The sequence below is a fragment of the Bombus terrestris genome, chromosome 8, assembly GCF_910591885.1.
Source record: "Bombus terrestris chromosome 8, iyBomTerr1.2, whole genome shotgun sequence".
NCBI classification, from domain to species: Eukaryota; Metazoa; Arthropoda; class Insecta; order Hymenoptera; family Apidae; genus Bombus; species Bombus terrestris.
In genome coordinates this window covers 4,401,850-4,414,024 of record NC_063276.1, presented here as the reverse complement: position 1 = coordinate 4,414,024, position 12,175 = coordinate 4,401,850, and the positions used below count along the sequence as shown (strand labels likewise).

Genomic DNA, 12,175 nt, shown 5'->3' with positions numbered 1-12,175 from the left:
AAAAAAAAAAAAATAAAAAGATCTATACATTTGATGTACCTATCTATCGTTCAGTGAACTATGCAATTACCTTGGTTTTGTCTTGCGTCTTACTGTAGGGAGAATCATTGCGAAATTGAACGGCGGCGGCGGAACAAGATGACCGCCTATATTACCGAATTGTCCGACATGGTGCCGACGTGTTCAGCCCTCGCCAGGAAACCGGACAAATTGACCATACTCAGGATGGCGGTCGCCCACATGAGGAACCTCAGAGGTAAGTCCCTTTCTTATCTCCTATTGTTTTTCGTACTTCAAGAAAATAAAGGGGATCCTAAGGACGATGATGATACGAAACAATTGGAAAATTTCTTAAATTCTTTTCAAAATTTTCTAGCATTTTCTTACACTGATAAACATTCATTGAAAATTTTAATCCAACCAAACAGAGTCGTTTATGATCAAATGCAAATTTCCATTGTTCCAGGCGTTTAAAAAATTCAGAAAAATTTTGAAACGCCTGTTGAATTCTTGTCTGCATTACGCGATCAATTTTTAAGTCAAACGTTGTAAAGGTTTTTCAAGAAAAATAAAAATTTGTTTTGTAAACAGTCATTAGCAAAATCTCGCTCAAAGCGTAAATAATATTAATTGTAATTATAAATTTCGGCACGTTTCTCTTACTCAGTATCATACTATAGATATTTTTATATAGAAACGTTAAAAAAATCCGGGCGATATTTGTTATGACTGTTTATAATGATCCTTATCGTATTTTGTAATTTCTTGTTCAACTTATGAATCATGGAAGATAAAGGTTAGTTTACAACATCTTCTGCAGGATATTAATGGTCCCTGACTCGCTCGATATTTCCAACCTTTCATATCGATAGCTGCGAAAGAATCGAATAAGCTGTACAGAGCGTAATTCAATCGGTCCGAGTCAAAGCTTAAAGATCGCGTTGCCAAAGTTATTTTACTGCTCGTGACGGATAACTCAAACATCGACAATGCTTAATCGTCACGTCCCGCATTGAACTACTTTGTTCCTTATCGGACAGCCAGCAACTCGTTGAACATTTTTATTTTCCTGTGTAACAATTCTATAACTTGTGATTATTTGAAAAACAGTGTTATCAAAAAAATAATTAACTACTAAAATTACTCTTGACAATGAATTAAATATATTATTGTAATTGAAATAATATAACAAAAATTAATAGATAGATACAATTACATTTTTATCCGAATGAAAGTCAACATCAATATTGCAAAAGTTTCTTCAGGTTCTTGATATTAGGTTGCTACATAATACACTAAAAACATTAAAAATAATTCTGATTCACTAAATAACCCAACTAAAATCTACTCTACTCCTACCAACTAAGAGAACCATCCATCCCATCGGTTTTCCTGCACTACACTTGCAGATACTCGAGAAGTCCAATTTTGAAGCTAACATTCGCATACTCCAGTTGAAACAATTATCCTAAAAGAACAATGCCTCTATACGGTATTTCCAATAACACACTAAAGGTATTAAAAATAATTCTAATTCGCCAAACAACGCGATCGAAACCTACCCTACTCTTGTTAACCAACAAGACCATCCACCCCATCAATCATCAAAAGAAACACTAAGAACAATCAACCTTGAAAATATACTTTCAGATAACTCCAAAGTAACTTTTACAGTCCAGTTTGAAACTGAACCTCGTATTCGGAACACTATCATTCTGAAAGAACCACACCGTCTTCATAATACAAGAAGTCCAAGTAAGCAAGGGGATGTCGCTTGCGGCACGGACACAGTGGGTTCTTTCTTTACTCGCGTCTCTTTCTCCGCGGAGAAAATTCATCCGGCCGAGTCGCACCGGAACGGTCGTAATTCAACGACGGTTTCGTCGTGTGCTGGGTCATATCGAATGCAGAAAGCGCGATATATGCTTCCGGTGCAAGAATGGGTGGAGTTGCCCCGTCGGCTATCCCTTTAGCCCCGGCTCCCTTCTACGATGCGTGCACACACGCGTTCGTTCATACGACCTCTCTTTACCTCTTACTCTGTCTCTCTTTCTCCTCGTTTTGTTGGTGGATCGGTGTGCGTGCCGTGATTCCAGCTAAGTATTGGTGGTGCGTCGCATTGTTTATAGCCACTTCTCCTCTTTCCCGACAACGCGGCCGCTGAATACAAATTGCTCGAACCGGAGAGCTTCTCTCCTGTTCTTGCCTCGTTGCCTGTCTCTCTATACAATCTTTACCTACTGGGAGGAGAGAGGCGATCGCCTCCGGGATACGTAGCTCGTTCGCGCGCGTACACGCACCCACCCTTCGGCCAGGACGCGGTGCACCCACGGTGGGACGTCCAAGAGACGCTTTTCTACGGAGTTTTCCTGCTTTTCTTTTTTTCTTTCTTTTTTTTTTTTGTTTGTTGGTTTATTGAACCGATATATTTTTCGATAGTTTTGATAAATCAATACACATTTACCGAAAACCTTGTTCGATTCCAATTAACGTATAGAGTTTCCTTGCTCTTTCTCTTTCCTTTTCTTGCTATTTTATGTACCAGTGTATGTTTTGCTGGTTTTACTAAACCAATACGTTTTACCGATGGCTTTATTCAATTTTGATTGATGGTTTGATACGTTCGAACCTGATGACGTCAAATTACGTGTTCTAATAACAGGCCACAATTGACGTAAAAGTACGTGTTCTCGTAACAGACTACAATCGACGTAACATTACTTCTTTTTGTATGGTATTACTTATTGTAGCTAACGTAGAATTAAGATTGGCGTAAGTTGTAGTAGGTTACACCTGACGTAACATTACGCCGCTTCGTAAAACGTAGCGGGTTATCATTGACGTAATATTACGTTCCTTCCAAAGTTATAACTGATACAGGTTAACGTAGAATTACATCCTTTCGCAAAATATAGCTAATTAACACCAATGTAAAATTACATTGCACTATGAGGTACGAAGAATGAAAAGATTCAAAGTATGTAATACTAGTAACAAAAGTGTGTCCAATTAGTAGTTTGTAGCGAAAGAAATTTAATCACAAATAGGTGTTAATGATTGATTTCTCTTGAAGTTTTATTTTTACTGGGTGATTGACGATTTACTAATAAGAATTATTTCTGTGAATCGATAGATCGTATCAGCTTCCGGTGTCTGTGTCCCATACTGTATAGGAATTAAATTCCAATGAAACTTAACAATGATCAGAACAACAAATCTAACAAATAGAATCTAAATTCCTTCCATTCCGTTTCTAATAACTACCACAGAGAAACATGTACTTAAGTTGCTGAATGACTTCATCGGTGAATGGGTTAGGTTATCAATCATAAATTTACTCTTCAGTATCCTTCTACTAAACGTCATCATCGTTTCTTTCACTTTGCACTCCATCATCAATTACTCCATCATTCGACCTATCAAAAGATGTGTCAAACACAATCAATATCTTTTCCTCTATCAATCCAACCATAATTTTAGTATCGAACTCTCTCAAAACTTCATCACGTATTTTCCTCTTCAACAATTCAATCGAAACATTCCACAGTCCACCCATCTATTCACTTAAACATATTTCAGCATAATCGACATTATTCCCTTATGAACTTTGAATCATAAGAACAGAACCACAGATGCTCGATTCCAGTATTCAATTTTTCCAACACCTCGCAACGTTCTTTTCTCTTCAACAAGCCCCGTATAAATAAAAAAACTCTAGCCCGTACACATAAAATGAAGATGAAAAGCGTACTAAAACCACCTCTAGGAACATGTTTCGCTAGATAGGTCAAGGGGAGCATCCGCGTCTTCTTTCGATGGAAGGAAACCGAGTAGAATCACGGCGGCATTAATGTCCATCGAAAGACCGTTCCTCTACGTGGAAGGTAATGGTAACGAAGGTCAGCCGGGGTCTTCCATAGATCTTGTTTGGAAGTCGTTAAAGTACCTCTTCCCGGAATTTCTCCGTATATCGGGGTAAAGATCGCATCGCGACCCTCTCTCTCTCTTGTTGTTTCTTTCTTTCTCCTTCTACCGCCTCATGCTCGCGGGATCCTGTCCGCTTTGCAATTCCGATCTTGCACCTCGATAGTTACCTACGCTGCCGAGTTGCCCCGTCCTCATTTTTGGTACCACGCTTCTTCCTTCTCCCTTCCTCTTTTGCTTGTTCCCCTCCGTCTCTTGCTTTAAGTTGGCGCTTCTTGTTGAATTTAAAAGATTTTGTCGTTTAATGTTGTCCTCGAAGGTTTGCGAAGGAAGACGCTTTTTGTAGTTCGTCTCGTATAAACGTTGGGTCGCGGCTAAATTATTATTCGCTGAAGCAAGAAATAAAGCATAGAAACGAGCCGCTTATTTGCCAAATCGATGAACTCAACAAAATAGAGGGTAGAGAAGATTGATGAAATCGATGTAAGATAAGAGTGCTTAGAATTTCAAAGATAGCAGAAAGCGGAGTTTATCACTTTGAGCTGTGAACAGCGTAATACGTAATTTAGCTCTAGAAAGATTGTCACTCGGGACGACACAATCGTCTCACATTTTCTCTCTCTGAACTCTGACTCTTATTATAGTGTCCTCTCCATTCTTCAATGATTCGAATCGGAGATTTAGCAACGAATTAAAGATTTCACATATGTGATACTTGGTTCTTGCAATTTCCAAATGGTGTCTCAGTTTCGTTGCTATAAGTATTCTAGCATAAACACTAGTTTTCAGTTTTCTGATTAAATTCTTTAAGGTCTAATTGAACCTGTCTTTCACATGAATTCTTGGTCTCATGGTTTTGATGAGACTAAGAATTATCGAGGGAAATAACGTGACGAGATTTGAGGTAGCTTGAAGAAGTTCTTAAGTGGGTCTTATAGTAGTCCTATGTGGACCAATGACCCTCTGTAGAATTATAAGCGGCATGTGATAGATGAGACGAATATTATGTGATTAGTATACGCTGTAAAATAAAATGATTTAACTGCTCCTGGACATATTCTGATCTGTTTTTAATTGCTCGTATTAACAATGAAGTATTAATAACTCGCGTGTAATCGTCTGAATTTGGAACTGCATTTAATTCCTTTTGCACCAGTTACGTCGAATATCGTAGGATTCAACTATTACAATTCTTAATAAGAAAGGGACATTTCATTCGAGTGGACACACTTCGAAAAAGAACGCCCGATCTACACGTGGAGAAGTAGTGGCACGTATCCACGGACAAGCATTCGTTTCGCTTGAAAAGTGTTCCTCGTTACACGTGCATTCGATGTCGAGCGACCAGGTAGATCCCTCGATCGATACGGACCATTTACATCAAGCGCGATATAAAAGTTCAGTCTTCGTCAAAGAAAAAACACGTGCCTTAAAGGAGCAACTAATTTTCTCTTTCGAAAGGTTAATTCTAAGGTTAATATTACACCAATCCTTCAATACCGAAAATCAATATCTTCATTAAATAAGAATAATTCCAAATCCAATATGCTTTGTTCCTTTAAACAAAACACTTCTATTAAGAAAATCCTAGTTCTAGTAACAAATCAGTTTCATAAATAAAATTAGAAATAAAATTAATTTTACAATAAATACACCACAATCTACAGTCAAATGTACTGCAAATATACCACTTCTATGTCAATACTAGCCTGCTAAAGTAAATTTATACAAATCAAAAATATAAGTCACTTGAATATTTTCTTCGATTAATTATTAGGTTGTCGCAAAAGTTTCCTTCGTTTTATAAGGAAATAACAGATGCGGAACATTTTTTGTTTTATATTATTTCATTGAATTATGTACGACCGATTTTGTTCCAATAAGACAACAATTTTTGGGAGAACCTAATACAATTAATTAAAAGCCATAGAAAAAAAGATATAAATTCTGTGGCAGGAACAGGAAACACCAGCTCAGATGGTGCGTACAAGCCTTCGTTTTTAACCGATCAAGAGCTGAAGCACCTGATTCTGGAGGCGGCGGATGGCTTCCTCTTCGTCGTGAACTGCACCAGCGGCATGATCATCTACGTATCCGATTCTGTGGCGCCTGTTTTGAATTACACTCAAAACGATTGGTACGGCACCAGCCTCTATTCGCAGGTCCATCCGGACGATACAGAAAAAGTGAAGGAACAACTGAGCGGTGCCGAACCGGAAAACGGTGGCAGGGTACTTGACTTGAAAACGGGAACGGTGAAAAAAGAGGGACAATGTAAGTATATCTTCTCTTACTAACTTCTTCAAAACTAAATATCCATTGGAGGTGTCCTACATAGCTTGGTGTATAATTTTTCTTGGCATAGTTTATTCTAAACTATATATCGAGCCCCCAAAAACTCCACGTTTATATAAAATTACTGTATCCTGAAATTACAACAAATTTCTCAAAAAGCCATAGTTAATATCTACAACCTCATTTAAATCGCTACATTAAAATTCCGTTTATACGAACCTGAAAAACAATTCACATAATAATAGTTCGGACAAGCGAATTCAATTAATCGACGATAATTCATTTAATCAAACAATAGGTAAAATCTCATTGAAATAAACGGAGTTCTATTGTATGTTCTAAAAGAAAACCATGCATAAATACACTAAAATCCTGCAGATCCCATAATCGGTACAAACAATATATTAATTAATAATGAAATACAATGAAATATAATATGAATATTATAATAATAAACTCTTAATTAATATGCATAGCATCGATGAGACTGTGCATGGGCTCGAGGAGAGGGTTTATCTGTCGCATGAAGGTTGGAAACATGCAGACGACTGGCGACATGGCTGCCGCCCATGGCCTCCACCACGTGAAGCAGAGGAACTCTCTCGGTCCTCCAGCTCGCGATGGTCAAAATTACGCCGTAGTTCATTGTACAGGGTACATCAAAAGCTGGCCTCCAAACGGTGAGTGTTCAACATAGGTTCCAACTTGTCGATGTTGTTTCGCCAATTGATTGTCATGATGATGGTGATGATGTACATCGTTGTCGACGTATAACGGGGCCGCTCTGTTGATGGCCGCGCGCGAGACGTAGCGCCAACTTTCTATTTTAAAGCGAGGGAGACGTCGGCGTGCAGCAAGAATATGAACGAACCCGACGGCTTCGTAGAATACACGAGGATAGCGACGTTTGTACTATAAATTAAGGGGGCCGGCACTCGGTGGCGGTCACGGATAGTATGATCGGTTTATAAAGAATGAATGGAATCGTCTTGACCTAACAGCCGACAGAACGGCTGGAATACCGATAAACTATGTCGAGACGGGGCCCGATACGGAATTCGTATGCTTTATCAAGAACCTCAATGCATAATAACGGGCTCCTCTGCGAGCCATTTTTCACGCGTTTCCGCCTTCTATATCGCTCCATTTTCGATCATTTTATTAGGTCGCTCCATGAGTAATTTCATCTCTTATTTTGTGTTTTAAGCTTGCAAAGTGAATTGAAATAGCAACTGGTAAAACTTACGATTGGAGAAATTTCTGAAGAAAAAGTTTTGAGCGAATATGTACGTAGGTATGGGACGTATTTTCTAGTTGGATGGATTTCTATGAAACTTTGATTTATTTTGTAGATGTAAAAAGGACAAAGTCTTTTTGAGAGTTGGTTTTCAGGGATTAATTTATTCCAGTTATTTTATGTCATGGAATTGTTCTCCAGAAATGTAATTCAGTCAGCAATTAAAAAAATTAGGGAAATTGTTATCATTTAATTAAATTTTTATTTTAAAATTATATACATAAAAACGACATTACCCATGGAGTGATCTAATATGTAGAGTTCAAGGTGTCCTTCCATTTAGATTTCTTACATAGAGATTCGTTGGGAATTTGTTTGTTACCATTGAGTGCTCGCGAGGGGATATTTTTGGAACTCTGTAATTAACACGTTCTTTACCGCATTACTCATATGTGAGTTATGATGTTATCTTGTGATATACATACATACATATACATATGATCTTTTTTAGAACCGCGTCATGCATGTGTGATTCATAGAATCTACTGTTACTTATTTTAAATGAGCTGATAAAAAACAAAGAAATAATTCCAATGAAGAAAAGAATAAAAGTAACACAAGTTGGATAGAAGTTGTAAGAAATTCTAAACATGCATGTTTATATTGAAGTGTAATTAAATAATATTCGAAATTCTATCCATCTTAAACGTACTTAGCATTGTTGTATCTAGCAGCATGTAAATCATAATCAGTTGTCGGTTATGAGGAACCATGGACTGACTCAACGTTTTACGCTGTAGGTGATTTTGTTCCCCCATGTGTACCAGGTATGGGACTAGCTGACAGAGAGGCTGTTCAAGTCGGACATGATGGGGTGGTCGCAGATGAGAACGTCAGCACTCACTGCTGCCTGGTTGCCATTGGGCGATTACAGGTCACCAGCACACCGAATAGTAGCGATTTAGCGGGTTCGAACAGCAATAACGGTAAGTATCAAGCATCTTTATCCAAGTAATTTTGGTTTAGGAGTGACTGACTTTGACTCGTTTTGCAGTCTAAATATTTCACTTTGTATTTCACAATATCCACTTTGTAAAATATGAATTAGACAATTAATTTTTTCTTTTTCTTTTTTATTTCAGAATTTATTTCACGCCATTCAGCAGAAGGTAAATTTACCTTCGTGGACCAAAGAGTCGGTGGAATTCTAGGGTATACGCCGTCCGAGCTCTTAGGTCATCCGTGCTACGAATTCTTTCATCCAGAAGATTTGACGCATATGCGAGAAAGTTTTGAGCAAGGTGAGGCTTCTTAAGACTGAGAAATATCGATTGTACTCGTGTTCCTTATTGTTAATGAGCATCTATTGTTGCAGTATTGAAGTTGAAAGGACAAGTGGTGTCTGTAATGTACAGATTTCGAGCCAAAAATCGTGACTGGGTGTGGTTAAGGACGTCTGCATTTGCATTTTTAAACCCGTACAATGACGACGTTGAATACATTGTCTGCACGAATACACATGCCAAGTACGAGACGTCATGCTAGACACTGAACTGTTTATTTCACTTATTTCGTATTGTGCAATTGTTTTTTTTTTTTTTTTTAAACTTAACACGTTCACGACATCCCAATTTTTGTATACATATGACATAAAAAATTGTAAATGTGTCGATACAAGAGCAAACATAGTCAATTAAAACATCTGTGTTCTAATGTTGAAGGTCGTTCCATCCTGGTAGTGATGGTCAGACAGAAAATGAAGCTGTACCTGCTTATGGACAACCTGGCCTAGATTATTCCCTGCAGAGACATCCTACAAGGGATCCTCTCTATTCTGGGCATCATATGATGCAGCATCCAGCAGCTGTTGCTACAGCTGGTAAATTAGTTTAGCTCTCTTAAATCATGATAAAAAAGATCATGATATTAATATATTCAGTATACTAAGTTCTAGTTTGGATTAGATTTTTTACTAGATTCTTTATATTTAAAGTTGAAAAGTATATTGTATCAATATAATCATAAATTCATCAGGTCCTCAACAACCTAGGCCGTCCAGTACACAAAATGTTTATCAGGGATATGAAACGACACAGTCGCCCATAGCTTATGGTTCACCTGGTCAACAAAGCGCATCTTCTTCTGTTTTAAGTAGAATTCAGAAACCAGCTAACACATCACCAACTCCTGTGCAACAAGCCTGGGCTATTGGAAGACAGGTAAATATATAACAATGAATCTGTACTTAACTTTAATCTAAAGAATATTTTACAAAAGTTAGATTATAATACTACTCATTGTTTTAGCAACCTGTAACAGAAGGATACCAATACAATCAGTTAAGCCCTTCAAGGTCACCGAATGGACCAACATATACTCAGTTAAGTAGCGGTGCTAGGACACCAGCTACACAATATCATGCAGTCACAACTGTACCTAACAACCCCGGTAAGCCTAACCTTTAATTTAATATAAGTAGTCTGCAGATGTTCGTGCATTTATGGAAATTTTTAAAAGTACACAGGATGAATATAATATGCAAAAATATACAAAATATCCTACATAAAGCTTTCATATAACATTAAATAAATCGAACAAATCCCTATTAGATTCTATTCATAAAAATATAAATAATCATTATGATGTAGATGAATGTTATGATGATAATAATTTTATTTAATCGTAGATAAAACAACGCTAAAATGGATTAAAAGGATAAATAATTTAATTTTTGTAGGTATGTGGGGATGGCAGAGCCAGCAACATCAAGCACCTCAACAAGATGGCGGACAATCAAATCCTCAGGTGGCCGGACAAGCACAACAGCCTCATCCTTCTCAAGGTGGACCTGGCACACAACCCCAGGAACTGTCAGATATGTTACAAATGCTACAAGACCAGGGTGGGGCTTCCGGTTTCGAGGAGTTAAATATGTTTAATACTAATTTCGAGTAGCGACAAGAAAACAATATGACCGATAAACATCTACCTTAAGGAAGCTTTAAGGTTCGAATTTCATTGGTAGAGTCCCGGGATCGCTCGAAGTATCGTAAATCACACTTTTACTCGAGCAATTAATTAGGATATGAGAAATCGCCAGTCAGCACCTCACGCGCAAAACTTCAAACGAATTAACTAACTTCACAATAAGTTTATCTGAATTTTATAAATTGATTTGTTAACGCATCCGTTTTGCGAGAAGTTTTTATTTTATTGATAAACAGTACAATTTTAACGATCGTACGACAGCACAATAAATTATTCGAAATTCGCGAATATCGTTTTCCAAAGTGCCATGAAATGTCATATTGGGAAAATATAATATAGAAAGTGGGGACTTATAATATGCACAGATGGATCAGTTGATGAGATACAGGTTTTAGCGTTTGATATCACAAGTAACACAGAGGGATTTTCTGAAAGGAAATTATAATTTATATTTTTAAGTCTTCTTTTTTTATTCGCTTTTTACAACTAAAATGTAGGTTAGGCTGTATTTAATGAATTATCTTAAGATAATTTTCTTGCTATTTCTTTACATAAATCTGATTTTGCGATAATAGAGGAAGTAAGTTTAACGAAAGCAGCGTAAATTAAAGACAGAATTACTGACTTTCCTTCCTGTTAAAAAAAACACAATTATGGTAAGGTAAACTATATTTAAATTGTACATGAAATTTCAAGAACGATAAAGTAATAGGGTGGCCTGGAGTATCATCGAGCTATTATTAAATGGATGTGAGTATCTGTATAAAATTTTGGATTACAAGAAAACAAAAATGCGTGCAAGATTTGTAACTGTTCGAGAAAAAGTAATGTTTCATTAAGATTCCAAACGAACACGTTCGTTGTGTATTGGACTGCATGTATTTTGTACGATTATTATCACTTTACATTTTTATAGAATTTTAACGCCTCATCTGTGCTTATTAATAAGTAGAAGAAAGTAATCTCTCTCCTTTTTTACGTGGTAGTGATTTTATTTCGAATAAGAAGCTGGCGCACTTCAATAAACGTTCAAAGGGGTGCATTCTAAACGATAAGAGAAAAAACAAAAAATAAAACAAAGTATTTTTTAAAAACTTCTCAATCAAACTTACAAATCATGGTAATTTTAATACCAGCTTATCATTAGATTTCTAAGATTAGCTTAATTATTTTAATTTAGACCTTTGTAATTATAAATAGTGCAATCGTCAAAATCGACGCGGAATGAAACGGAAGGCATCGTTTGAACTGGACAACAACAATGATGTACAAAAAAAAAAATTATATGTAATCCACTTTGCTTCTCTGTGCAAAACAAGAAAAAAGCAAAAACACCATTTTTAGATATTTCTAAAGAAAAATATAGATAATGTTACGCATACGAAAACATAATTGCATTTATAAGTAACCATGTGTGATTTAGTGCATTGTAGATGTACATGTCTAGCAAATTCTTAAGTAGATCGAAGGAACAGTTGCAGCATATCATGATGAATTGGGAACATTTGTCACTAATATATATAAAAATTTACATTACACGTATAATTCTTTTTAATCATCCTTTGTCGAAAGTAGCTACGATTACTGACAATAATTAACATATTGAAGTCGACGAAGGCATCAATATGTATAACGCAAATAATTGATTAAACTCCGAAACATATTTCTGAAGCATTCTATGATCCTTTCTCCTCTATTATTTGAAATTATCTTTCCTTCTTTTTATATTAT

The 12,175-nt window shown here is 36.6% G+C and overlaps 1 protein-coding gene across 8 annotated transcripts in view; it reads left to right on the top strand.

The window, feature by feature from the left end:
• Positions 1-12,107, top strand: part of LOC100647973 (aryl hydrocarbon receptor nuclear translocator homolog) — a 46,834-nt gene extending 34,727 nt beyond the window's left edge. For 4 of the 8 annotated variants that reach the window (XM_012311122.3, XM_012311120.3, XM_012311116.3 and 1 more), the window contains 10 exons: positions 96-256; positions 5,881-6,198; positions 6,696-6,899; positions 8,257-8,442; positions 8,599-8,757; positions 8,832-8,982; positions 9,178-9,335; positions 9,491-9,675; positions 9,763-9,904; positions 10,194-12,107. In XM_012311122.3, the coding sequence (XP_012166512.2) occupies positions 96-256; positions 5,881-6,198; positions 6,696-6,899; positions 8,257-8,442; positions 8,599-8,757; positions 8,832-8,982; positions 9,178-9,335; positions 9,491-9,675; positions 9,763-9,904; positions 10,194-10,411 (1,882 nt within the window). In that variant the 3' untranslated portion in view covers positions 10,412-12,107. The remainder of the gene's footprint in view (positions 1-95; positions 257-5,880; positions 6,199-6,695; positions 6,900-8,256; positions 8,443-8,598; positions 8,758-8,831; positions 8,983-9,177; positions 9,336-9,490; positions 9,676-9,762; positions 9,905-10,193) is intronic. The other 4 variants (XM_012311118.3, XM_020864280.2, XM_020864281.2 and 1 more) reach the window with 3 other exon arrangements.
• Positions 12,108-12,175: the final 68 nt, after the last annotated feature.